The 26,981-nt window shown below is 50.1% G+C and overlaps 1 protein-coding gene across 2 annotated transcripts in view; it reads right to left on the reverse strand.

Moving 5' to 3' along the window:
* The window catches only part of ADARB1 (adenosine deaminase RNA specific B1), a 102,971-nt gene that overhangs the window by 15,394 nt on the left and 60,596 nt on the right, over window positions 1–26,981 (reverse strand). For both annotated transcript variants that reach the window (XM_070407064.1, XM_070407065.1), the window contains exons 3-8: window positions 15,246–15,320; window positions 10,395–11,329; window positions 6,929–7,043; window positions 4,727–4,895; window positions 3,923–4,068; window positions 2,666–2,834 (exon numbers count right to left, since the gene is read on the reverse strand). In XM_070407064.1, coding sequence (XP_070263165.1) covers window positions 2,666–2,834; window positions 3,923–4,068; window positions 4,727–4,895; window positions 6,929–7,043; window positions 10,395–11,329; window positions 15,246–15,273 — 1,562 coding nt within the window. In that variant the 5' untranslated portion in view covers window positions 15,274–15,320. The remainder of the gene's footprint in view (window positions 1–2,665; window positions 2,835–3,922; window positions 4,069–4,726; window positions 4,896–6,928; window positions 7,044–10,394; window positions 11,330–15,245; window positions 15,321–26,981) is intronic.

Genomic DNA, 26,981 nt, shown 5'->3' on the forward strand with positions numbered 1-26,981 from the left:
ACCCCACCTGTGCACGAATTCATGCACCAGGCCTCTAGTAGACGAATAAAGAATATAGAGCAGTGGTTCTCAACCTTTCTAATGCCGCGACCCTTTAGTACAGTTCCTCATGTTGTGGTGACCTCCAACCATAAAATTATTTTCATTGCTACCTCATAACTGTAATTTTGCTACTGTAAACAATATGTAATTATATATGTGTTTTCCGATGGTCTTAGGCGACCCCTGTGAAAGAGTTGTTTGACCCCCAAAGGGGTCGCGACCCACAGGTTGAGAACCGCTGATCTAGAGTCTAGAAATAGACCCATCCTTGTGAGGGAGCTCAGTATATAACAGGTGTCTTCACAAATCAGGGAGAAAATATAGGTTATTCAATAGAAGGAAGTGGGAAAACTGACCCCCTGTATTAAAATAAAGCTAAATTATAATACAAAAGTGTTAAAGGCCTAAATGTGAAAGTGAAATGATAAAGGTCTTAGAAAGAAGGACAGCAGAATATTTTTATGCCCATAATTTGAAGAGGGATTTCTTAAATAAGATCCTAAAAGTACAAATTATAGGGTGACAAATTAATGGATAAGATTATATCAAAATTAGGGGTTTCTATTCCAAAAAGGATGGCACAAAGTTAAGAGGGACTTGGCCTTGGAGGAGGCACTGAATTGTCTCACACTGTTAAGGATTACAAACTACAAAAGGAACTTTTGCGAATCTAGATGAAAAAGTCATGAGGTCCGAAAGACAATGGATATACACAGGGAACTCACAGGAGCAAGACGGGGGGCTGAGGAGATGCTCAACACGCCTAGTGAGAAGAGAAACAGACCGAAACCCTGAGACAGCAGGAGTGGGGAGCTAACCTCAGCACTGCTGGTGTGCGTGCAGCTGGAGGGCCGTCGGGTACGCCCGATCGTGCTGCGTGAGGAGCCCTGGGTACCACGGCCTATAACGAGCCACCTATGGGGTCTCAAGGCTGCCTGGGGAGCTCGAGGAAATCCATGTGCCCACCACGAGGGGAAGGACATAGCGTGGCCACGGCTATGATGCAGGAGGCAACGGGCTGGACATGACAGCATCAGGGAGAGTCCCCCAAACACGGGGTGAATGAAAATACGGGGTACAGATGGGATTTGAAGCACAATGCCAAATCTGTAAACTAACAACATACACCTATTTTTCAAGGACACGGACACACACACACACACACACTCACACTCACACACTCACACTCACACACACTCACACACAGAAATGGTATGGACAGCGGATACAAAGGGCATGTGATTAGTAAACACATCATGTGGGCACCTTGCTGGGTGGGAATGGGCCACGGTGTACGATTAATTTAGCTCCGTGTCCCAGGCATGACCATTAGAGAAAGTCAAGAGCAAGCTTACAAACAACGGACAAGATGTGCACGCACACGCGTCGGCCCTGACAGTGGTCGGGAGGCAGTCAGGACCCACGCCCCTGGGCTGTGGAGCGCTCTGGGGGAGGGGTTTTATTTTACATGCTTTTCTACCACTGAACTTGGTGCCACCTGCCCATGTACCTTTTTTCAAATAAACATTTGTTACAAGATACAGAACTATGAGAACTGAGACCAGCATCTGAAGAAATGGGAATCTGCCTGGGACGCAGGCTCCTGAAAGAATAACAGTTCTCAGGGGAAGGCAAACTCGGGGTGTCTGCAGCACCCAGCCTCCCCTCCCCATGAGGGGGTGCTCTCGGTGCTCAGAGCACAATGCCTGTGAGGGTGTCACATTGTTTTTAAAATGTAAATACCAATCACCCCAAATACTAACTGAATAGTAAATATGACCATTAAAGTGCATGTATGATGAATGAGGAACCTCTTTGCTTTCTCTGGGAGCAAATCGTTTTATAAGGTCACAGTGAAACACATCAGTTCACCCCAGAAGCCCACATCTATAATAATCTATAATAATAAAAGCATAAAATGCTAATTAGACTGGACAGCCGAATGTCCTTCCGGACAAAGCTGCGGCGGCTGCGAGGGCCGAGGGCAGTCAGGGCAGGCAGCAGTGGTGGGGTAATGGGGGCGGCGCCTTCTTCCCCTGATTGCCCAGTCACCTCCTGCAGAGGGGAGTGGGCCTAAGCCATTAGTAGGACATCCCCTGAGGGCTCCCAGACTGTAAGAGGGTGCAGGCCAGGCTGAGGGACACCCCCTCCCAGTGCACAAATTTTCATGCACTGGGCCGCTAGTATAACAATAATAATAAAGGGCAAGATGCTTGTTTTGATGAATGGCAGTGGCAGCCTGGAGCCTCCTGGGTAAAGGCCCACCTTCACTCCCTCGAAGGGTCCTGGAGCCCCCCTAGAGCCTTTATCCTTCAAAGAATGTGGGGAACATTGAAGTGGGAAGTGGGAACAAAACCAAACCATTTTGAAAGTGGGTAACTGGCATAGGAGGAGGGTCAGGTGCCTGCAAGGACACAGTGGGGGGTACCCAGGAACCAGGAGGGGTGAGTCTGGTGCAGTGGGGAAGGTCGGGTGCCTGCAGAGGCACAGTGGGGGGTACCCAGGAACCAGCAGGGGTGAGTCTGGTGCAGTGGGGAGGGTCGGGTGCCCCCAGGAGCATAGTGGGGGGTACCCAGGAATAAGCAGGGGTGAGTCTGGTGCAGTGGGTGCCCCATGGCCTTACCGTGCCATCTTGTCGCTGCAGGACATGGTGAGCAGCCTCTCCCCCTGCAGCACCCCGTCCCACGTCTGGATGCTCGCATTCGAGCGCACAGGGATCGTCCCCTCACCAGATTCTATTTTCGTCCGCAGCTGTCCCCGGGCTTTGCGATTCGGGTGCCTGTCTGCTGGTTCTAAGGGAGAAATGGGAGAAGGAAGCCACTGGTAGGAAATCATCTGCTTCACTCACTGAGAAGCACATCTAACTACATCCCATATATTTATCACACAGTCCGCCTGTATGTGCCGTGGTTGTTCTGTATCTATAGGACACACGTACATTATAAGTATATAAAATTGGACAGGAAGGATATAATATGAACCAAATTCACAGAAGTGGCCTTCTCAGGAGTTGGGGAAGACGAGGGCTTCCATTTTAACCAAAGTGATTGACTTCCATTGTTAAAAAGGAACTGAAGCAAATAGGACAAAATGCTAACATTTGCTCCTTCTAGGTGTTGGATATTTGGGTGTTTGTTATATTTCCCCCCACATTTTAAAAATGTCATAAGGAAACCCATAGGGATGCTGAAATAAGCTCACAGGAAGCAGGCACAGACAGTGACTACCTCTGGGTCATATGAAAATGGGTGATTTAAATTTTCTTTCTTAGTTAAAAATATTTAAATTGATTTGTGTTGCCTTTATAATCAAGAAAAATGATGCAATCAAATGTTCTATTTGTTAAACATTAAATAATGTTTAGGCTTGGGGGGAGAGAGGTGGATACAAATCCGTGGAAAACAGAAATCCGTGGAAAACACGTGCAGAGAAGGGTGGGGAAATGTGACAGAAACAGGGTCTCCCTTTTCATTCGTCTGACCTGCTGCTGTGGTTTCAGCCAAATGATCACACATTATTAAATTCCAGTTCATCAGAAACAGGGAAGAGGATGGACGTCTCTGATTTAGAGACAGACAAGGTGTCCCAAAGATTGTGACAACCTGTATATTGTCCAAATTTAAGTGCTGACATCAATTTTGATCTGGTATCCTCATTCTATTCCAATCCCATAGTTTATTAGAGTCAACATTTTCATTCATTAAAAAATTCTAATTAATTATTCGTGGAGAAGTACTAGTAAAACCTGCTTTTATTTAGCCCTCAGATCCACGTTTAAGGCTGACATGGAAAGAAGAAGGATATTAATGTAAGTTTGTTATTTTGTTACTACATGGCCACACATTGAGAAACTGCTGGCTGTCCAGACGCCTGGCCATACCTTCCAGGATCGGTTCGTGAGGTGAGAAGATCCTGGCGTCCCCGCAGGGCGAGGTGCTGATGTACAGGTGGAACTGGACCGTGTCCTTCAGCCGGAAGCCGCCCCGCTCAGACTTCTGGAAGATGGACTTCTTCTGATCCTCTTTGCTGCGGAAAGGAAGCAAGTTGCAGAGTGAGTGCTCCAGCTGCGTGCAGTCACAATCCGGTCTGTCCCAGCCCCCAGAGACTTGCAAAGGCCTGCAGTTTCAACGAGGTAAAGACAAGCTGGAATTGGAGTCTTCCTTTTCCCTGTTCATGATCATTCACACAGTTCCTGTCACTCAACAATGGACAGGGCATCGAAATGGGAGCATTTCCCCTTGCCTTCTCATTTCTGATTCCAAACAGAACGACGATGTGTAGAGATGGCTTTACAGAGAAAAGCAGTTTGGATACGTGATGGGCGGGTGTGAGGCACAGTGACTGGGATAAAAACACCCGTGTTTACCGGCCGTAGAGTCTACTGAGATCGGCCTGCAGGAAAGAAAAGCCCAGGGTCTGAGCACAGCCCTGAAATCCGCGATACTATTATGCATGTGTGCATACGTGTGTGCACGTATGTACGTGTGTCTACGCATGTGGGCTATAAGTTAGCCAACTCTATTTGTAGCTTGAGCATCATGGGCAGATGGGATCCAACCTCACTGTTACTGACAAAGTTACTGTTTTGAGAACTGAGTGAAAGTTTTGCAGTGTTTTCTGACGGGGGAGGGGGAGAAGGCAGTACTTTTTAAAACAGCTCCCTTTACTTACTTACTAGACTTACTTTAGGTACAGCTCAAGCTGTGTGTAAAGGAACCTGAGCAAGGACCGCCGAGATATGATCTCTGCGTGGCAGTCATTCAGAGCGAGGCCACGGTCACTCATGTACTCGCCGTTAATACACTTCGTTCCCGTGGAAACACATATCACCTGGGCATCTTTAACATCTGTGCCTGGAAAACAAGAGAGACCGTTCCTCTGAGTCACAGTCACGTGCCCACCTGCGCCCTCGGGCCTGCATGCGTCCGCGGTGACGGAACCTGGCAGAGACCTCAGCGCACACTCACCCCCCCATGCCTACCCCCGCCGGCCGCAGCCTCCCAGAGGACGAGCTCTGCGCTCCCCCCTGGGAGCCAGCCGCCCTCGTCTTCAGTGTGAAGGTTCTGGGCTTGAGGAAGTTACTCCTCGGGAATGTAACAGTCTTTCTTGAACAGTCCCATGGACACAGGGAGGAAGCACTATGTGAAGGCAGGTAGGTGGTCTGGTTATTAATCTTAAGATTGATATGAAAGCACTAAAGAGGCGGCGAGGGAGGGACAAGAAGGAAAACAAGTCGGTCACAGTGTGCTGGTCAGGAGTCCCTGTCACCCCCTCATGCTGGACTGCAGCCCGCAGCACCGGGCACCTCCAGAGGAGAGGTCACTCTGCGGTAAACCTGTCACAGACCACGCGCCAGATGTGCTGCAAAGGCCTGACGCCACCAGGGATAAACTGCACCACCAGCACCAGCTGCAGACGGTGCCACCCAGAGGCGGGCACTGTGCTGGGTCTACTCATCTCATCCCCACATCCTTAAGGTGCATGGCAACACTGCCTCTGTTTTACAGACTAGGAAACTGAGGCACAGAGGGGCCAAAAACCTGCCCAAGGTCATTCAACGAGTGCAGGCCTTCTGAGGTCAGAGCCAGGTGCTTGTGCTGGCCGTCCTGCCTGCAGGTGTAAACTGTGGCTCTGAGCAGTGGAATTCACATGGAGGGGCAATGCTGCCCTGCGGGCATCTGCCTCTCCCCAGGCAGTGAGAAGAGCTAGATGACAACCAGCCACACACCACAGAGCCTGCGCAGGGAGCTGCTGCATCAGCAGCTCACCTTTCAGTCACGTAAATAGTACGAGCACAGAGAGAAGAGCAGGAAAACACAGGCACAAAACATCAGAGAAAACCTGAAACCCACGTTAAGATTCAGAGTTCTTCACCTGCCCCCAGGCACACGCTCAGCTGTGCCAAAGCACACACGTGGCGGGAGGAGCTTGTGATTCGAGTCGTCACGTTCTCCAGGGCGAGGGGGGATCAAGGCTAGGATTACAGAACCGCGTCCTCTCCCCAGTCGGACAGAGAACTGCCTGGGAGAGGAGGACAGCACAGCCACCCTCACAGAGCTGGGGCTTCTCCTGGCTGGCGGAGACAGATGTGCCATCCCCAGCCCTCCTCCCTGGCCTCCAGCACAGGCCGGGGATGCTGCCAGCAGAGGGCGCTGCACGTCCCGCCGCCCCAGCGCTGGCCAGGACACTGGCCAGAGTGTGGCTTCCTGCTCCTAGGAGTCACCACGGAGATGCATCCCAGGCGTGGGGAGAAGACCTGGGGAAGGGTTCCTTCTCCAGTGGTCGGCAAACTCATTAGCCAACAGAGCCAAATATCAACAGTACAACGACTGAAATTTCTTTTGAGAGCCAGATTTTTTAAACTTAAACTATATAGGTAGGTACATTGTTATTAACTTAATTAGGGTACTCCTAAGGCTTAGGAAGAGCCACACTCAAGGGGCCAAAGAGCTGCATGTGGCTCTCGAGCCGCAGTTTGCCGACCACGGTTCTAGACAAATTTAATAGGGTTCCTCCTGCCCTCCAAACTGTGCTTTCCCCCAGATTTTCACCTCTGGCTAGAGCTTCCTCTCTCCCCCACAAGCCACACAGAAACCTCCCTGGCAGCATGAACACTAACTGGTAAATCAGATACGCCCTACTTTCCCATGAAGCAAGAATTAATGTCTCCTGCAGTTTCCTGAGCAGACCAGACTGCTCTCACACGATCATGGGGATCCAACCGTAACAGAGGGTGCTTCTCCAAATGAAAACAATTAGGTTGAAAGGATGAACACTTGGGAAAAATATGTAAGTACAGTTCCCACATTTGCAGATGACAGACATTCTGAGGAAGAAGGAAAACACGATTTTCCTGTCAGAGATTTTTATAGAGCAAGATGTTTACCTGTCGTCATGACAATTCCAGCAAGAACCTTCCTGCGTGCGTGGGGGGAGGTGAAGTTGTCCGTCAGGTCACTGAACTTATCCAGAACCAGGCGGGCCACGGCATCGGCTAACACCTGGGGACCACAGCAGGGGGTTAGGCACCTGCACCTGCCCCCCCCCCCCCCCCGAAAGCCAGGGTGATGGCTCAGATGCCTTCTTCTCTGGAGAATCCCACACTAAGTCTGGCAAACAAGTGTGTGCGTGTGCACATGTGTGTGCGTGTTTCCTCCAAAACACACATCCGAGGAGCATGCAAGGCCATGGCTGGAATCTTTCGACAGGGCCTAGAAGACAGGGACAGCCCTGAGCCCAGCAGTGGGAGTTCGAGCTCGTGCATCCGGGGCACACCCTGCTGCCCCTCTGGTCCTCAGAGCACACCAGCCCCACCCTCCGATGAGGACACAGAGGAGGAGGGGGCTAGAGTGCCTGCCTGGGGTCACCTGCCTCCCCCTCCGCTGCTCTGCTGCCCAGGCTCCCCAGTGTGCAGCTCAGGCAGGAGAAAGGCGCAGTTAGAAGTGATCAAATTAAAGAAGCGTGAACTTTGCACAGCACTGCCCTCTCTAAGGCCCCGCCCATCAGATACATCTCAGTTATTTCAACACCTATCCCATCACCCTGGCTCAGTCACTCCCTCCGAATCCAGCCCTGAGCAGAGCCTGTGGGGCAGCTGTCACTCAGCTCAAATGACTGCAGAATGGGCCCAGGGAAGGGTTCAGCGAGGCCTAGAACACCTCACTGCAAGTGACCAGGCCCGACAGCACTGTCCTCCAGGGAGTGCTTCTTAGAAGCCATCATGAGGCACGTCTTGTTTTTATGGCTCATGAGTTGTCATGGATAAAGCGGACCCATAGTGTTCTGGGAAATGGTGCTAACGGGTGTGAGTGTGAGAGTGTGTGAGTGTGTGTGTGGGTGTGTGTAAAGAGCCACACTGGATCTACATCTCCCTAATCTCACACTTGTCTTGACAAACAAACAGCCAAATCTAATGTCCCTTTAATAAAATACTCCCAAAATGAATAGAAAAGTCACTCATCCTAACCGATGACTTATTTGGAAAAAGCATAGTTGTCAGAAAGCTTTCCTCCCATCATGGCTCCAGCAAATTCCAGCGAGCCCCCGGGGACATGCTCAAGACGAGCCACGTGGAGGGTGGGCAGAAGGTCCAGGCGGGGCCCTCGGGCCTCACCTGGCACCTTGGCAGAGGCATCGATGCTACAGATGTGAACACAGGGGAGAGAGTCGGAGCACAGACAGAAACAGATGAGCAACCACACGATGGGAGGGCACCACAGATAAAGGACAACACGGTCCAGCTTCCATAGAAGGAAAACATAGTGGGAGGTTAAGGAGAGCCAGAGGAGAGGAGTTCCGTTTCACGGGAGGCAGGCGTACCGCACGTTTTCAGAGGCGGGCACGTCCGCGCACACTCCCTGTGCGACGCCAGCATTGCACTCCTAGACCTTCTTCCGCCCCCGTAAAGAGGTCACGGCCTCGTTCTTTAGGGGCGATGAAGCACCCCTCCCTCTACACGAGGGGGTGGGTATAATGACAAACTAACATGCTCCTCAACGGCAAGCCCACACCACCACGGCCCCGCCACACTGCCTCCTGAGCGACCCTCGGGGTGCAGAGGCCGGAGGCTCAGCTGGCCACTTTAATAAGTCACTGCTGACAGGGCGTTTCGCGCTCACACGTGGTTAATGTCGCCTGCTTTTTAAACTAGTGCCACTATGAACACCATGAAGGCAAAGAATCCTAGGACCAGGGACGGCTGGCCCAAGTCCCGCATGGTTACTCTTGGGAAACATAAGGCTTTACACCCACTCTAGAGGCACATTGGAGAGTTTCAGGGGAAAGACAGCGTAGCTCAGGAACAAGGCCCGGGCTGACTGCGAAGCCACCCCCAGGTCTTCTAGGAAAACATGGTTACCGGGGCCTCAGGGACCTCTGGGAGACACTACGGGGCTACTGTGAGCAGAGGCTGGGAAGCAGATACAGCTGCACACCCCCAGGCCTCCCTGGCTGGCGAACACAGAGGCCTAGAACCTGCTGCTCAGCACCAGCAGAACCAGCACAGGTGGTGAGGGTGGGGCTGGGACAGCCCTCCCACCGCCCTCCCACCCACACCCCCCATAGGATTCCCAGACACTCTCCCCAGAGAGGCTGATAGGCCCCACTTCCCAGGCCAGGGCCTCTGGTCACTGCTCCACAGAGCCCAGCCTGGGGCTTGGGCTGCAAATGCACACACATGCATGCACAGATGCACACACATGTGTGTACACACACACACCTCCTTCTGCCTCCCCTTCAATGTTACTCGTCTGCACTTCGAAACCTGGCCTCTTTAGGCAAAATAAAATAAAATTCCCTCTTTTAAAACTGAGGACCATGGTCATTTCAGAGGACTGAACACAGGCCTCTAATTGGTTCACAGGTAAGAGAGAAGCCGACATTCTCGGATCCCGCTGAGAGAATTCAGGCCGAACTATCTGTCAATATTGAGTCCTTCACTTTTTCTGATCAAACCACTACCTATTTTATCTTCAAACTGAGCAATACTGTGACAAGAAGGAACAAACAGAGAAGAGGGACAGGTTTTCTCCCTAAAAGACAGATTTTTAAGTAGACCAGAGAGCTTGGGATTTCTAAGAAAAGAGCAATAAATAATCAGAGTTGCAGGGTTTGGAGATGACACTAGTGCCATTTCTCCTTCAGTCTTCCTCCTTCACAGACGCTGACCCGAGTCCTGAGCATTTCCCTCTGTTCACCCTGATTTTAGGGGGGAGGGGGCTGGGCAGGAGGGAGCCTGCATGAATCCCACAAGGGGAATTCCAGGTACAGAGAGACCCGGCTGCCTGGGGGGCCCTGGAGCATTTGCTTAAGGGCTCCCTATGCCCCTCGTCCCTCTGACACACGGTCCCTACACTGTAGGCTCAGGAATGCACTGCCAGCCAATCCCGCTGGAGCCCAGAGTCCATACCCTTAGGTTTCAGCAGTTGAATGGCCAAACTCACTCCTTTTGTGACTAGAGACCTAGGGAGACGTAGGAAACACCCTGGGCTGGGCAGGCTCTGGTGTCTGGCCCTCCCTCCTCATCAGAGGCTGCTATGGGACCCGCCCCCCCCACCCCCCCCCCCGCAGGGCAGCTACACAGGGAGGGAGGGCACTGTGGACTGTCCTTCGGGGTGAGACTCAGTGTGGAGAGGGCTGGTGGCACTGCTCTGTGTCCCCACCCTGTGCCATGATGGCCTCAGATGGCTCCCCAGGGGCCACCTAGCCATCCCAATCTAGGAAGGCTGCTCGGCAGCCACACTTCCTGCTGGCTGTTCGTGGTGAGGACAGAGTGGCATGAGATGGAGAGTCAACATGGCAATGAACCCCAGTGCTGTGTAAAGCATGACCGAGCGTGGCAGACTTTTCCTCACCTGGGGTAGGTGTAACTGGAGGCCCTCGCTGAGGATAGGCTGGCGAGACGGCGTTTGATCCAAGTGCAAATTAAAAATGGTGGCCAGGGCAGACTGTGCGGCCCGGGCCTTGGCCAGCTTTTTGTTCCTTCCCGAGCCTTCGAAGAACTGGCCGTCCACAACCACGGACATGACAAAGTTCTTGGCGTGGCTCTCCCCGCTCTCTGAGAGGAAGTCGTACTTCAGGCCCGGGCGCAGCTCGTTCAGGATCATCACGGGGTTCTTCCCGGCGGGCGGGGGGAATGGAGGGAGGACCGGGAGGGGCGGCTGGGCGAGGTTGGGGGGCACGGGGGACGCTGACAAGCTGAGGTCCCCGCTGGAACTGAAGGAGTCATCGCCGCCGTTGGAGCCCATGTAAAAGGGCACTTCTGACCTGTCCGGGGTCTCGAAGCCGTTGAAGAGTGCGTCGGGGAAGTCCGCCTGGTCAGACGTGAAGTCCGTGTTGGCGGACAGGCTCCTCCCCATGGCCAGGTGGGCCTCGGACGCGTTGGGGAACTGGACGAACGACCGCAAGGCCTTCTCGGCCGCCTGCAGCTTGGCCTTCTTCTTCGTGGGGCCAGAGCCCTCGAACACCTGCCCGTTCACCTCCACGGAGATGACGAAGAGCGGCGCGTGCACGGGCCCCGTCTGGGACAGCAGCGTGTACTGCAGGCCGGGCTTGATCTCGTTCAGCTGCATCAGCGCGTTCTTGGGCAGGGCGGGCCCCGGCGCCCTCCTCCTCTTCTTCAGGCGGAACTTGGCATGCCCATTGCTGCCCTCGTCCAGGGGCCGCTTCCTGCCGACGCTGCCACCACCCCCATTGGGGAGCAGGTAGCTGTCAGCCGGCCCCGGAGCGCTGTCCCCCGGGGGCCCGGGGTCCACACTGCAGCTGTCCTTAGCCTCTGTGCTGCTCGAACCTGCGGTGCCCAGAAAGAGCAACTTACAACGCCTTCGTTGCAGGATCTTGTAAATGCAAAATTTATAGATTCCTTTATCTCTCTTTGTAACTGGGTAAGTGATGTGTGTTCTACTTTACTCCCTGCTGCACACGGGAGGGCTGCACATTTCCCACCAGCTCAGGGCCTCAGCGGAAATGGGTAGTCTGACATTTTGCTGAATAATGGCTCCTACCATTTCTATTTAGTATCGCCAACTGCTTTTACATTAAAAGGTGAATTTTAAAGTAACTTTTATGAGAATATTCTGAGCATCAAAGTGTGGGACGATAAATTTGTCCAGAAGACCCTACATTAGTAAGTCTAAGTCAGCACTGACACATGTCGTTTATTTTGGCATTTCCCACTCCCGATGGCATTTAACTCACTGGGCTTTGCACTGCAGCCTCTCCCAGAGGAGGGGACATATTTAAAAGCAGCATTTACAGGCTGGTTTGTTCTCGAGGTTCAAAATATTCCATCAATTTGTGCAGCTATTTGATTTAGTTCATGAATCAATCTTAGGAATCTGCTTATGTAATTATGGCAGTGATGGCGAACCTATGACACGCGTGTCAGAGGTGACACGCGAACTCATTTTTTTGGTTGATTTTTCTTTGTTAAATGGCATTTAAATATATAAAATAAATATCAAAAATAGAAATCTTTGTTTTACTATGGTTGCAAATATCAAAAAATTTCTATATGTGACACAGCACCATAGTTAAGTTAGGGTTTTTCAAAATGCTGACACGCCGAGCTCAAAAGGTTCACCATCACTGATGTAGAGTATTCTGCCTATTTAGAAATGATTTTTGAAGGATACAACTTCATTTCCCATATTCATTTAAAGCTTTTTTTTTTCTTTACTACATATGGGTACTGATTTACCTCTGAATTTTTAATACAGTCCACATTAGAAAAAAAAAAATTTGAGCAGATATAAAATTGAAGCTGCAGGCAGGCTACCACCTCCTAACTAAAGCTGGAAATTACAGACTAACTTGGTTATGCTACCTTTTGAAGGTGTTTATAATTAATAAAGATCATTTTAGGACTCTGAAGGTTCATGGAAAAAATATGAGTTTAATTTCAAAAAGAGGAATAAAAGAGTATTTAGTCTTCCCTTTAAGTTTATTGAGCTTTTTAAAAAGGAGAACAAGAAATAATTCTGTTTTCCTGGCACATTTCCACAGGCAGCCTGTCGCACGGAACGCAGGAGCCATGATCACAGGGCGTGGGGATGTTGATGGCACGGCATTTAAAACCTACCGCTAGTGCCGAAACCGGTTTGGCTCAGTGGATAGAGCGTCGGCCTGCGGACTGAAGGGTCCCGGGTTCGATTCCGGTCAGGGGCATGTGCCTGGGTTGCGGGCGCGTCCCCAGTGGGGGATGTGCAGGAGGCAGCTGGTCGATGTTTCTCTCTCATCGATGTTTCTGACTCTCTATCTCTCTCCCTTCCTCTCTGTAAAAAAATCAATAAAATATTTTAAAAAACAAAAACCTACCGCTAGCTTTCGAAAGCCCACAATAAATCTTTTAAGTGACCAAAATATTTTTTACAATGTAAACCAATTTACAGGGCCCAGTGTGGTGGCCTGGGTCTATTTCGACAACACAGTGTAAACGCAGGCTCTCATCATGCTAAGCTCTACCTACGGGCGGCCTCACGTGACAGAGGCCCGGGCCCCTGGCTGCCAGGCCACAGTGAAGCCTCGCATTTCCTGGGTCATCAGCATCGGCCGAGATGTGCTTGCACACAGCCCCTGGGGGAGCCGGCTCTCCTGTGGCGGAGGTTAGAGCCGGGTGCCCTTCCTCTGTAGACAGCTTCTCCCAGGCCCTGATACACACACCACTTCTCCCAGTTGACAAAGCTGACGGAATAGACACTAAATTTTCATTTATAACATCCTCCAGCAAAAGCTCGATAGGTTACTCCTTTCGGTGCTCAGAGGGAACAAAAGGTGAAAAGGGCAGAGCGAGACAGGTTAGATGAACAGGCAGCAAGGGCGCCACAGGGGACCGCGGGCGGACGTGCTGGTGCTCCTGCTCGAAGAACTAGCAACAGAGACACTCAGATCGTCATCAGTTACTCCGGCATGCATTTAACCGAACAGGATACCCTCCCGCCCCAAAATGCTTCCCTTCAAGGAATAAAGACAACCAGTACTGGGCTGGCCGTCTCGAGAGCACAGGAAAAATACACGTTCTATAGCATAGTTCCCATAAATTCTAAGTTCTTATTTGCTTCAGAAGCACTGAAATGCTACTCATATTCTGTCTTATTAAAATGCTACCATGTAAAGAGAAAATATTAAAACTGGAGAAAGACACCCCCTCTATCACAGCTCTCTATATATCATGCTACTTTGTTTCCTAAGTGTGACTACTAATCGTGGTAATATTTTTTGTTGCTTACGAAATGACAGGAAATACAGGACTGGCACAGCTAAGTTTTAGCACTTGCACCAGCAGCTTATCTTTCCAGAAAAGTTATTCAGAAGGCTTCTTTACGTTACCCGAGGGTCAGTTATATAAGCTACACTGCCTGACATTCCCACCCAAACCAGATGCCCACTGCCGTGGACGACAGCCCGCAGTCCCAACAACTAGGAGGCTGGGGGACACGCATATGCACACTCTTCACAGGGAACAGTGCGCGGGCAAAACTGGAGATGGCGAGTGGAACTGAACGGTAAAAACACACGGCTGGTTCTAAAGGGACCTCAGGGGAGGCTCTGATGGGAGGTCACCCTGAAGAGGGCCTCCACCAGGCCGCCAGAGGCCACCACAGGTCAGCGGGAGGGAGGGCACAAGGCCACGAGCTTCTCCAACAGCGACTGGGCAGCTGCTCATGCTGTGTCCATCCCATAGGGACTGACGTCAGCCAGAGAGTGTCCACTGTGATCCATATAACCAAGACCCAGCTCACCCGCATCATCCCCAACCCAACCCACAGAGCAGCCTGGGAGCGAGGCGGGGCGGTCTGCCGCGGGAACCTCTGGGTTATCTACGGACACGAGCCAACTCCAAGGCCTCAGCTGGCCGCTGTGGGTGGCGTCACGGAGAAGTGGACTGAGCTGTGTCCTGGCCGTCGATGACCACTCCTCGTAAAATGTCACCCATCACTTAGACCTGCACGCTCTCTCTTGGAAGCAACTGAACACAGACAAGCAAGAACGTTCATGTCTACATGTGTTAGAAAAAGGAGGTCTTTGTTGCAGTGTCCCTACTAAAAGCTCCCAAATGGGGAGGGAGATTTAAACCTTATTTAAATGCACTGCTCTCTGGGAGTAAAGATAAAACAGAAGAGAAGGATGTTCACTGAACTATTCATGGAGAACAACGTAGAGAGGGGAAGCTGGCATAGCTCCCAGCCTCTCCATCCCTCCGTCCCTCCGCCCCAGAGAGGGCAGGGTGGAAAGGAGAAGGCCCCGGTGTTTCAGGCCACGCTAGTCCTGAGGCTCATTAAAGTCTAGAAACAAGATCAGCAGATTTGTGTGAGCCCTTTCCCTCAAAATATAGGAGAATCCAGGGTATTTGGACAGAAAAGGTATGTACTATTTTAAATGGCCAGCTATTTAAATCCACCTCAGAGGCTATCTTAGACTTTACAGACGGAAATCTGACCATCGTCATGGTAACCAGGCTGTGCCAACAGGAAGCGTGCAGCTTCATGAGACATGCACCAGAGCATGCGCTCCTTCAGGCAGCGGCAACCCTCCCTGTGGCTGGGAGGGGAGGCCCACAGTAAATAGAGAACGTAGCCAAAATTAAAAACCCGCCACTGCTTGCGGAAGTTCACTTCCCCCAAACTGGCCTCCTGAGAAAACTCCCAGGAACACTACGCCTAATGGAAAACCAGCTACTGGAGACTATGTGGCAGCCGAGGTCTTACTCAGGTTTTCTTCATCTTCCAGATCCATGGCAAAATACTTTGGAGGGTTTCTTGACTGGCGGAGGCAGTTTCTGTCTGCAAGACAGCAAGAAAGTCACATTTAGTGAGCCCATCACACGAGTCACAGGAGGTGTCTCCTCTGTGGAAACGACGCCCCCAGGATTACACACTGACGGGAAAGCTCATGAAACAAGGACAGCTCGCTCTGCGATCTGCAGTCAGGACGGGACATTTGGAGGCTCCCACCTCTTCAGCACGGTCAGTGCAGAGCCCCAGGACTCTGCTGCAGGGAGGGAGGCCTGAGGTGGGGAGGGGTCCCACTCTGAGGAGCTGGCCTTGGTTCCAGGGTGGAGGCCCTGGCAAGCTCCGAACCAGGGAGAAAGGTGACGGTGTTTCTGTCTTAGAAAGATCGCTCCTGTAGGAGGGGCCGAAGACAGATGACCACAGAACCCAAACAGGACTCAACCTGGTTGCCATTTGACCTTTGCTCTGGTGGACTTCCGGTTCCAGTTATAAAGTAAGGCTACAAAGGAAGAAGTGCCCAGCAGCATTTTACTTTACCACTTCTTTTTCTTCTCGCGTTGCATCTCACGTGGATGAATCTAAAAAGCATGTAATTGTTAAATCTGATTGAATTTCTTAGCCATGTATTATTTTGTTGGTAGGAGAAACCACGGGAAATCCTTAAAGAACAATTACTCCAAATCCTATCTAATAATAGACAAACATGGTAATTAACCGTATCTCTGACACACTTCCCATTGGCTAATCAGGGTGATATGTAAATTAACTGCCAACCAAGATGGCGGCCGGCAGCCAGGCAGCTGAAGCGAACAGGAGGCTTGTTTGCTCCAGTGATGGAGGAAGCCAAGATTCCCCGCCTGCCGCAGCCGGGCTCTGAGCTGCACTCTAAGAAACAATGTTGCAATTATAGAAGGTAAACAAACCCCAGATACCTGCTTTCAGCCAGCTAGGCCTCAGAGCTGGAGCTGCAACAGTGTTTCAATTATAGAAGCCAAACAAACCCCAGATACCTGCTTTCAGCCAGCGAGGACTCAGAGTTGGAGCTACAACAGTGTATCAATTATAGAAGCCAAACAAACCCCAGATACCTGCTTTCAGCAGCCGAGGCCTAAAGCTGGAGCCGGCCTCAGAGCTAAAGCCAGATCTCAGCTCCAGTGACAGCCATAGAAGGTAAATAAATCCCAGAATAAAAAAAAAAAGAAAAAAAGGACAGGTTGGGAGCTTCAGTCGCCCGCCAGCCTGAAAACGGCCCTCAGCCCCTCACCCAGACTGGCCAGGCACCCCAGTGGGGACCCCCACCCTGAAGGGGGTGTGACCAGCTGCAAACAGCCATCAGCCCCTCACCGAGGCTGGCCAGGCACCCAAGCAGGACCCCCACCCTGATCCAGGACACCCTTCAGGGCAAATCAGCTGGCCCCCACCCGTGCACCAGGCCTCTATCCTATATAGTAAAAGGGTAATATGCAAACTGACCCTAACAGCAGAAGGACTGGGAATGATTGGTCACTATGACACACACTGACCACCAGGGGGCAGACGCTCAATGCAGGAGCTGCCCTCGGGTGGTCAGGGCGCTCTCACATGGGAGGAGCTCTGCTCAGCCACAAGCCAGGCTGATTGCTGCCAGTACAGCGGTGGTGGTGGGAGCCTCTCCTGCCTCCTCAGCAGCACTAAGGATGTCCAACTGCAGTTTAGGCCTGCTCCCCGCTGGCAAGTGGACATCCCCTGAGGGCTGCCGGGCTGCCAGAGGGATGTCTGATTGCCATCTTCAGCCCAATCCCCCGGGGAGCAGGCCTAAGCCAGCAAGTGGTCATCCCCTGAGGGATCCCGGACTGCAAGAGGGCACAGGCAGGGCTGAGGGAGCCCGCCCCCCCCGCCCCAGTGCACAAATTTTTGTGCACTGGGCCTCTAGTATCTAATAATTAACAAACTTAAGAGTTGCTCATGCAAAATTTTACTAACACACGGTCTGTACTAAAGAATCCCATCAAATTGTAACTGAAGAAAAAGATTTGCACATGTTGCTTTATATACAAATAAAATTGATATTATAAATCACTAAAAGGCAAATTCATTGCTTGTAAGACATTATTAACAAACGGTTGTCATAAAAACTATATATATTTTAGGTATTTGATATACGAGAAACATATCTTTATTCAAGAGAGTGTTCTAGATTAATTACGTCTAGATATGGTTTCTGGAAACTTCCTTCTGTGCAAAGCCCAGAATGGGACACGATGAGAACCTGAAGTGAATCAGACAGATCCTGCGATGGAGAAATTAAAATAGAAATACCATCTGGATAGCTAATTATATTTAGAAGTTCTTATTAATCATTTTAGGTGTGGAAATAGTACTTATTTTTAGCAATACTGAAGTATTTAGAGACGAAATGGTAATATCTGGAATTTATAATTATAAAAGAGCCCAGCGCGATGGGGAAAAGCAGATGGTGTACAGTTGAAACTGGGGGCCGGGGCGGGCTGCTGGGAAGGTGGATTCATTATGCAGTTCTGTATTGTATGTGTTTTACAATTTCCACGACGGAAAGTTTTACTCAGGAGTCCTTTCCTCGAGGTCTAGAATGGGAGGTAAGATGTAGCAGGGGTGCAGGCTCACCGCACGCCCTCCGCAAGGCGCGGGTGCTCCCAGGGCTCTGGGCTGCGGGGTCAGGTAGGAAGGTGGGCGCGTGGAGGTGAAATTGAGCCGGGAGCGGAGGGTGTCAGGCGCACCACGAAGACAGGAGACAGGTGGCGTGCGAAGAGTACGAGGTTGTGTGAGAGAGGCAATCGCAGCACTTCAAAGAAACCCAAACTCTCCATTCTGGGAACAGCACACATTGACCCCTGGCTTTGAAACAGGCCGCAGGGACGTGCGCAGTGGTAGGATGGAGATGTTCTTTTCCCTCCCCTTCCCTCAGTACAACTCAAAACCCTGACAACACATATACAGGAGGAGGGCAGACCGGCGGGGACTCGAGGGACCACACAGCATGGGTCCCTGGTCTTTCTGTGTCATTATCCCAGACTTGGAGCTGAAGGAGCCAGCGACTTAGAAACACCAATGGGCACAGACCACAAAACCCCAACAAATGCTGCTCTCTCTGACAATGGACCAGCAGCGGCTCCTCCCTGCGGGACTGAAAGTGACAGACAGACTGCCCCATTCCAGCCAGACCCTCCCACTCAGCAAGGATGAGGGTGAGCCTCGCCTCCCCTACCCCCAGCAGAGGCCTGGTGGGGAACCTGAGGTGATGTCCCCATCCCCTAACAGAGTGGCATGAGTGAAAGTCAGCTGACGCAATGGTTTACGTAAGTTTTAGAGTCGTGTCCAAGTTTCAGTAAAAAAAAAAAATAAATAAAATAATAATAATCCATCATACCAACAGCCAGGAAGACCTCAAACTGAATGGAAAAAAGACCATCAACAGACGCCAACCCAGAGACGTCTGTCTCAGGCTGTAAAGCAGCAGCGTAAAGAAGTGGGAGGAAGCAGTCTTAACTGATCTCAACACGCACTCGATAGCGTCAGTCCTCAAGGCAGCACACATGGCATTGCCAGGGAGACACACGTGGACCACATGGAACAGACAGAACCAGGGCAGGCCCCACGTGCCCAGCTGATGGCTCATGAGGCAGGAAAGCAGTTCAGTGAGGAGGGGCCAGGCCACAGATGGTGCTGCAGCCACCAGGCACCGCGTCTCACTCTATCACAAAATGCACTCGAGTTGGTCCGGGGCTCAGTGTGAAACATAAAACTATAAAACCTATAGGAAAATCATAGGAGAAAATCCCCAGGACTTGGGGCTGGGCAGAGCATGCTTAAGCAGACTAGACACCAAAAGCACAATTTATAAGATAAATTGGATTTTTTGACAGCTTGGACCTAATCAAAATTAAACATTTTTTTTTTCTCTGCTAAAGACCCTGTAGAGAAGATGAAAAGACAAGCAACAAACTGGGAGAAAATATAACAAAGGCCACACATTGAACAAATGGAACACACAAGAAATTCTCAAAACAAACAATCCAATCAGAAAGTGGGCAAAAATCATGAAGAGACCTTTCAATGAAGAGGATATTCAGATAAACATGAGAAAATGTTCAGTATCACTAGCCACCAGGGACATGCCACTTAAATCCATGTAGAGTGGCCAAAATGAAACCAGTTGCAACCCCAAATGCCGACGAATGTTTACAGCAACTTCTCCAAACTGGAAACAACCAGATGCCCCTCAACAGGCAAATGGTTAAACAGAGTGTGGGCATGCCCATGCCAAGAAATACTGTGCAGCAATGAAAAGGACTGATACACACAGTGACCTGGAGGCATCTCCAGAGAATTAGGCTGAGGGGGGAAAAGCCAATCCCAGCGTTACGTACTGTGTGGTCCCTTTATAGAACACTAGAGGCCCGAAGCACAAAATCTGTGCAAGAGTAGGCCTTCCTTCCCCCGCTTCCTTCCGGCCACACGCAGGCACCCGGGACCCGGGTTTCCCTTGCAGCCCCGGCTTCATTCGGAAGGTCGTCCAGAAGGACATCCAGTCTAATTAGCATATTATGCTTTTATTATTATAGATTCTTGAAATGAAATAACTGTAGAGATGGAGAACAGATTAGTGGCTGCCAGGTATTGGGAGGGTGAGGGTTTGGCTACAAAAGCACATGGAAGTGATCCCAGGGACAGTGGAAGGCTCTGGATCCTGACTGTATCCCAGTCAACAAATATCCTGACTGTGACAATGCACTGAGTAAAGGAAATATGGTTCTTTCTGTGAATCTACATTATCCCCAAATAAATAGTTTAATTTGAAGGCCCAATTATCATACCATTCATCAGTGAAGGGGGTGCAGAGCAGGCCGGGGGCGAGGGAGAGCACACTGCCAGGGACACTGACTGAGACTGAGCCATGGGAGGGAGGAGCTGGCCCTAATGGAGCTCACCTGATTTATAGAGCGCCTGTTTCCCTGCTCTTACATATTGAAGTTCTTTAAAAGGACATGGAAATGTCTCACAGTGGAAAATGAGCAGGCTGTGTGCAGCGGTGGGAGGGCCATGCGTGTGGAGAATGGGAGCCAGAAAGCTCTCGCTGAGCAGGAGCAACACTTTCACATTCTACAAATGCCAACTTTTGTATCAAAGGTTATAAAACAAAGCAAAACAGCAAATGCAAGCACTTTAGAGCATTTCACATAACCATTTTTCTTTCATTCTGAAAGCACCTCTTACAGCCTGAACTATAAACATCTAAGAATTAAAAGCCCATCAAAATCCCACATGGGCCTGGCCAGTGTGCTCAGTGGTTGAGCACTGACCTATGAACCAGGAGGTCATGATTCCATTCCCTGTCATGGCACATGCCTGGATTATGGGCTTGATTCCCAGTAGGGGGCATGCAGGAGGCAACCAATCAATGATTCTCTCTCATCATTGATGTTTCCATCTCTCTCTCCTTCTCCCTTCCTCTCTAAAATCAATAAAAACATATTTTTTAAAATGTATAGATTCAAAAATGTTTAAGACAAACATTAACCTTGATTAAACTTACTACTAATTATTACTGGACTAGAGGCCCGATGCACGAAATTCGTGCAAGAGTAGGCCTTCCTTCTCCTGGCTGTCAGCACCAGCTTCCCTCTGGCACCCGGGACCCGGGCCTCCTTCTGGCTGCAGGCAGGCACGCAGGACCCGGGCTTCCCTTGCAGCTTCATCCAGAAGGACAGAAGGACATCTGGAAGGGCATCCGATCTAATTAGCATATTATGCTTTTATTATTATAGATTTACTTCATTTTAATCTAAAAAAATGGTTTTGAGAAACATTTTACATATTTTTATGATTGTTAAAGGTTTTATTTTTAAAAGCCAACACCACACATTTTTAAAAAGAGAAGTGTTAAATGGAAACGATGCCTATTGATTCTTTAGCATAAATCAAGCAATATACTAAAAGTTGTAGCTTAGAAAAAAAAACCTGAATGATAATGTGATTATTTAACAAAGATAACTGAAGTATAAAATTTTTACATTTGAAGTAAGATAATCAAATTCAGCATTATCTAAACACAATATCACTAAAGCGTTCAAAGCTATCAACTAATTATATTTTACAATGAAATAGTTTCATTCCTAGGTAACCATCTAAGTAATGGATGCTTAGTTTGTTTACCCCTTAGAGATTTTGTACACATGGAACAAATACAGCAGACTGTGCATAGCAAATAAGGTTCATGCATTACTTTTAGCATGTTTCTTCTAGTGAAATGCAACACAGAATAATTAAAATAAAAAATTATTGCAAGATCGCAGAATACAAGATTAATACAAAAAATTAATTGCTTTCCTATATATGAACAAGTGGAATTTGAAAGAGAAGCACAATACTGCTTACATTAGCACCCCCCAAATTAAATACTTATATATAAATCAAACAAAACTTATATGAGGAAAACTACAAAACACCGATGAAAGAAATCAAAGAAGAACTAAATAAATGTAGAAACGGTCCATGTTAATGGGTAGGAAGACTCAATATTATCAAGATGTCAGTTCTTCCAACTTGATCTATAGATTCAAAGCACTCTCAATCAAAATCCCACCTAGTTATTTTGTGGCTATCAACAAAGAGATACTAAAGTATATGTGGAGAGACAAAGGCCCAGAATAGTCAACACAGTATTGAAGGAGAACACAGTTACCTCTCAAGTCCTTAAGTCAGAAACATCTGTAAATAAAACAGCTTTACATTGGTTAAAGTTACCTGCTGAGTACAGTTCATGATTAGGAACTGTCTCCCAGCAGCTATGATTAGTCTCCGTTCACACGGGTTATGAACGCCTTGCTGGACTCTGCCTGTGCCCGTGGCCCACATGATGGCTGTTGTCAGACCATCCTGGGTAACCGTCCTGGGTGAGCCTGTTTCAATAGCTAGCTATGTGGCCTCGGGCAAGGCTCTCAAGGGCTCTGAGCCGGGCTAATCCAAGGGGATGGATTAGCACCTGCACACAGCATGCACTCTGAGGATCAGCTGTTATCATGACTACAGCACGGAGCAGGACCAACACGGACAGAGCCACATGCTTCTCAATGTTCCCAGTCACGTGTGGCTGTTCTTGATCAATCAAAACTCCAGGCTCGGCTGACAGGACAAAAAACTGATGCTGCTTGAAATGCTAGAGGGTGCGACCCCAGAAACAAATGCAGGCGAATTAATTCTGCCAAGCTGTTTGCAGCATTAGTCCCACAGTAGATATTAGAAACCTTGGTATTTTTAATCTCAGGAAAATTAAAGTAATTCTTCAAGAAATACATTTTCAAAGTCATGTTTCAACTTGTTCTCTAGCCATTAACCTCCCAGTTGCACGTGGCTGGTGGATTCTGTATGTCACAGCACAATGAGCATAAAGGAGACGGGATAAACCAGAGTTCCGTCGGGGAAATAAATGCTCAGGAGGAAGGCCAAACTGAGCACATTCTCTCCAGGCAGAACGTCCACTGGAACCAAATGATGAGGTGAACAAAATCCTATTACTTATGATCAAACCCATAATGCTGTGAGGTAGAGTCATACCCAGAAAGATGTTTAGTAAATGAGAGTTCCAGACACGTAAAATATAGAATCTTCGCATATATTTAATTAACTACATTTAGCACTGAGATAACTAAACAGAACTGAGCTACTGGGAATGTTCATATAGCATGATCAGCATATCTCTCTCTCTCTCTCTCTCTCTCTCTCTCTCTCACACACACACACACACACACACACACACACACACCCACACACCCACAAGGCCATGGCACGGCACAGAGGCAGGGCCTGGATATACCATAAGTGGGCAGATTGGGATAAAACAGTGAATAGACTGATGCAGCAACAGAGAGAGTAAAAAAACAAAAAGCTACTTCTCTGGGTTAAAACAACCAAACAGAACTGAGCTTTGGGTCTGAGCCTCATCCTTTATCCCCGCCTCCTCGCCCTGCTCCCCTGTGAGCCCGTGGAAATGAGGACGGTCTCAGAGTGACAGAGAGCCTCCCTGTACAGGATGATGTTTCCGGGCAACTCCGACCCGAGTCCACTGGATAAAGGGCCATGTGTCCCTCTCAGGACCAACACGTCTCAGGGCCCTGGATGCCCCTTGTCAGAAGGTAGCACCTTCCAGATGAGCCCGACCCAGGGCACCCAGTGACTTCGTGTGCCCAGTCTGTCTGAATAGGAGTCATGTTTCTTTAGTCAACCTTTCAACGGCCTACTACAGTCAGTAACAGAAAGACAAGGACTCAGCTTAAATAAGTTGTAGTCGAACATAAACAAAATTCCTTACAAAAATGTGAATGGACTTTAATAAGCTTACTTTTTAAAGCTTTACCTCACTCGCTAATAGCGAAGAAAGGTGTCAGTTGTCAAACTGACAGAGCAAAGTCACAGATGATTTCAGTACAGGGCGGGGTTCACTCTTCATGGTGAACAAAATCCAGCAGCCTCCCGAGGGCCGAGGCCCTGACTCTCACAGGGAGTGCCCTTGGCCTCCTGGCCTTCCCCAGTCTACACCTGGAATAGAAAACCATGCCAGGAACCAGGAGGGGCTGGGCTGGGGAGCCGGGGCTGCAAGAGGTGGTCGGGCACCAGGGCTCAGCCACCAGTGATGGGGGGTGGGGGTCCCAGCCATTCCTCTCCTCCTGTGGCCTCTCTCTCTAGGGACCCTGGGAGGGGATCCAAGGCAGAAGTCAGGCATCCCTGGGCTCCTGGCCATAATGTCAAACACAGAATCTTAAACAGTCACTGGATTCTAGCTCTAAGTCTAGTTCTAAGGATTGGAGAAAATGACCAAGGCTTTGCTCATATTCAAAGGTTTAGCTACAAGGATCATCACCTCTGCTTGCTCATACAGTTTATTTGCATCTGTATTTCCTAATTCTTACAATAATGAGAAAAGTGGATTTCTGTTCTAAGTCATCCTCCTGTACACAAAGATGCGTGCTCTGCAGAGAACTCTGGACTTGGTCTGGGAAGGTGTGGACCTGCGTCTGGACTGACACCTGCCCAGCAGCTGTCTCTGCCGTCTGCGGTCACCACTGAGCAGAAAAGGTGCCGGTTGGCCTTGACATCACAGCAAACTCTGGACGCCCTGCAGACTAGATCAGGGTGTCAGATCTCACAGCGACAGCGCAATTGCCAAAACAGAGGGAGAATTAATAGCTGCTGGGTAAAGGACAAACCATCAGACGTGAGACGTGGGGAAGGCGAGGCAGCTCAGGGCACCTGGAGGCACCGTGGGGAAAGAGTGGGGCCTGGATCCAGTCCTGCCTGGGAAGCTGCTGCCCAGCAACCTGCACAGGCCCCTCAACCGGCCATGAGCCGCCATAAAGTGGCATTGGCACAAAGGGACCTAAGGACTCTCAGCTCTCGGACACAGTCTTGCAAATTCGAGGCATTTATTTCATTAGATTATCACCACTACACACACTTCTAAACACGTATCTTTCACAACTAACATACACGGAAGTGAGTCTGGCCTAAGCTAGAGAAATGTGTAAGGCCCACCAGCGGACTTTCAGATGGTCCCGCTCTCTGCTGTGGTCTGCGCCTCACCCACCTCGGGCAGGGTTCTGCAGGACGGGACAAGGGCCCCAGGAGAAGACTCGGGTGGAAATGAGACACAGCCAGCCTGGTGGGCCGTCGTCTCTGGGGCCCGACTGCAGGGCACCTCCACCCACCCTGCTGGAGGACAGCTGATGTGGTTGTCCTGTGCCCGTGCCCACTGCAGGCTGCCGTCCCATGACTGCCACCTCCAGACAGTCAGACCCCGGGTCTGGGCTTTGGGCGGGTTGAAGGGAGGGCTGTCTCCCTGGGAGGGCACTGCCTCCAGGCCTGGCCATGCAGCCTCCTGTGAGCTTCTCGGTATTCTCTCACCTTCCCATAGCTGGATGGGGGCAGGCAACTGCAAGGTGACTCCAGAACCTGCCGCTCAAGAGAGAACCAAGAACCAGGGTCCCTGAGTCACTGTGAGAGCCTGCTGTGTCGGAGCACCGGGCTTGCTTCTTACTCGGTCACTGCCCTCTGGTCCCGTCCCCTGCCTCCTTCCCGTGTGTGTGTGTGTGTGTGTGTGTGTGTGTGCATGCGTGCACTCATGTATACAAACCCACACTTGTGCACATGCTCCCGCCCCAGCACAGCAGGCCTGGGCAATCCAGCCTTTAGAACCGGACACAGATTGCTGGAGCCTGGTACCAGAACACCAAGGTAACGTCACCAGCTCAGAGTTGACCACAGAAGAAAAAACTTCACATTATTTTTATAACCACACTCTGTCCCTCCAAATGAACACACAGTAACAATGCATCTGATGCACTATCCAACCTTGCTCTATGTAACATGGCCTCATTAAAGTTCCATTCATTTAAAATTATACTTTATTTTCTGGAGTCAAGGAAGAAATGTGAACTGTATTTTCAAAACAAACACTGATAGCTACTTAAAGAATAGGCACTGTTAAGATTTGATCCAATTTCACAGTATTTCAAGTATAATTCCACACACTTAATTCTACACCTTTGCTTATAATTTCAACTGCCAATCTGCAGGGGCTCTGCCCGCCCATGCCTCCGGGAGCAGGGTCCTCACTTGTGCTGTGAAGCCCAAATGCAATGAAATGCACCCCAAACCAGGGCCTTCTACCCATAACCTGTTGTTCAATGGGAGGGGGTGGAGAGGGGGTCCTGATTCGCACCCTCCCCTGACAGACATGCATCTTCCACTCCTGCCAGAGACTGGGAAGATCCCTTCCTCCTGATGCACACGGATGGGAGCAACATATCACACAGCCCACCTGCTCATCACTGAGTGGTACTCAGGGGGCCCGTTCCACAGCAAACCTCAAGTCTGGAAGCTCGGCTGTCCCTTTGCCACAGCCCTGCCACCCACACCTGTCCTGTGCATGCCCCAATCCCTGGGGCCAGCGCCCAGAAGGCTCTAATGGGTACTTGTTGGATCGACGAATGGGCAGATACTGGATGGGTGGATGAATAAATAGATGGATGGGTGGGCAGGTTGATGGATGGATGGATGGATCAATGGCTGGGTACATGGGTGAATGGAGGGATGGGTGATGAGTGGATGGGTAGATGGGCAAATGGGCAGATAGGTGGATGGATGATGGGTGAACGGCTGGGTGGAGACAGGAATAACATCTCGTCCTACATCTCCAGCATGTAACCATGCTCTGAACCTCACAAAGAGGCGTTCTCTCAGCAAGGTGAAACCCGGGATGGAACCAGGTGAGAAGGCTGGCATGACAGCACCTGCTCCCTCAGGTGTGTCACCTACAGCCAGCTGCTCTATGAAGACAGACAGAATGGATCTTCAGTGCCCGTCCCTAGCAGGGCTCAGAGGTGGCGCACCTCTATGGGCCTGGGTCTCCATTTCTACAAAAGATCCCCCACCACGTTCACATCCCCATCCTGGACACTGGGGCATCCCAGCCTCAGACTGCAGCACAGCTCAGAGCTGTTGCCCCCACGGCGGTGGGCTTCACATGGCATGCAGGATGACTGGGCACAGACAGGGTGCTATCACACGTGGGGCAAAGTACTCAGTGAGAAGGTGAAAATACAGGATCTTATTCATAAAACCTGGTGGGGAGAGCCTTCACGTTTCACCACCCCACTCCTCTCCCACCATGCCTTTACTCCGCAACCATGGCCTGGGTGG

This window comes from Myotis yumanensis, unplaced genomic scaffold (genome assembly GCF_028538775.1).
Source record: "Myotis yumanensis isolate MYYU_CA2020_CCGP unplaced genomic scaffold, mMyoYum1.0.hap1 SCAF_2, whole genome shotgun sequence".
Taxonomy (NCBI): Eukaryota; Metazoa; Chordata; class Mammalia; order Chiroptera; family Vespertilionidae; genus Myotis; species Myotis yumanensis.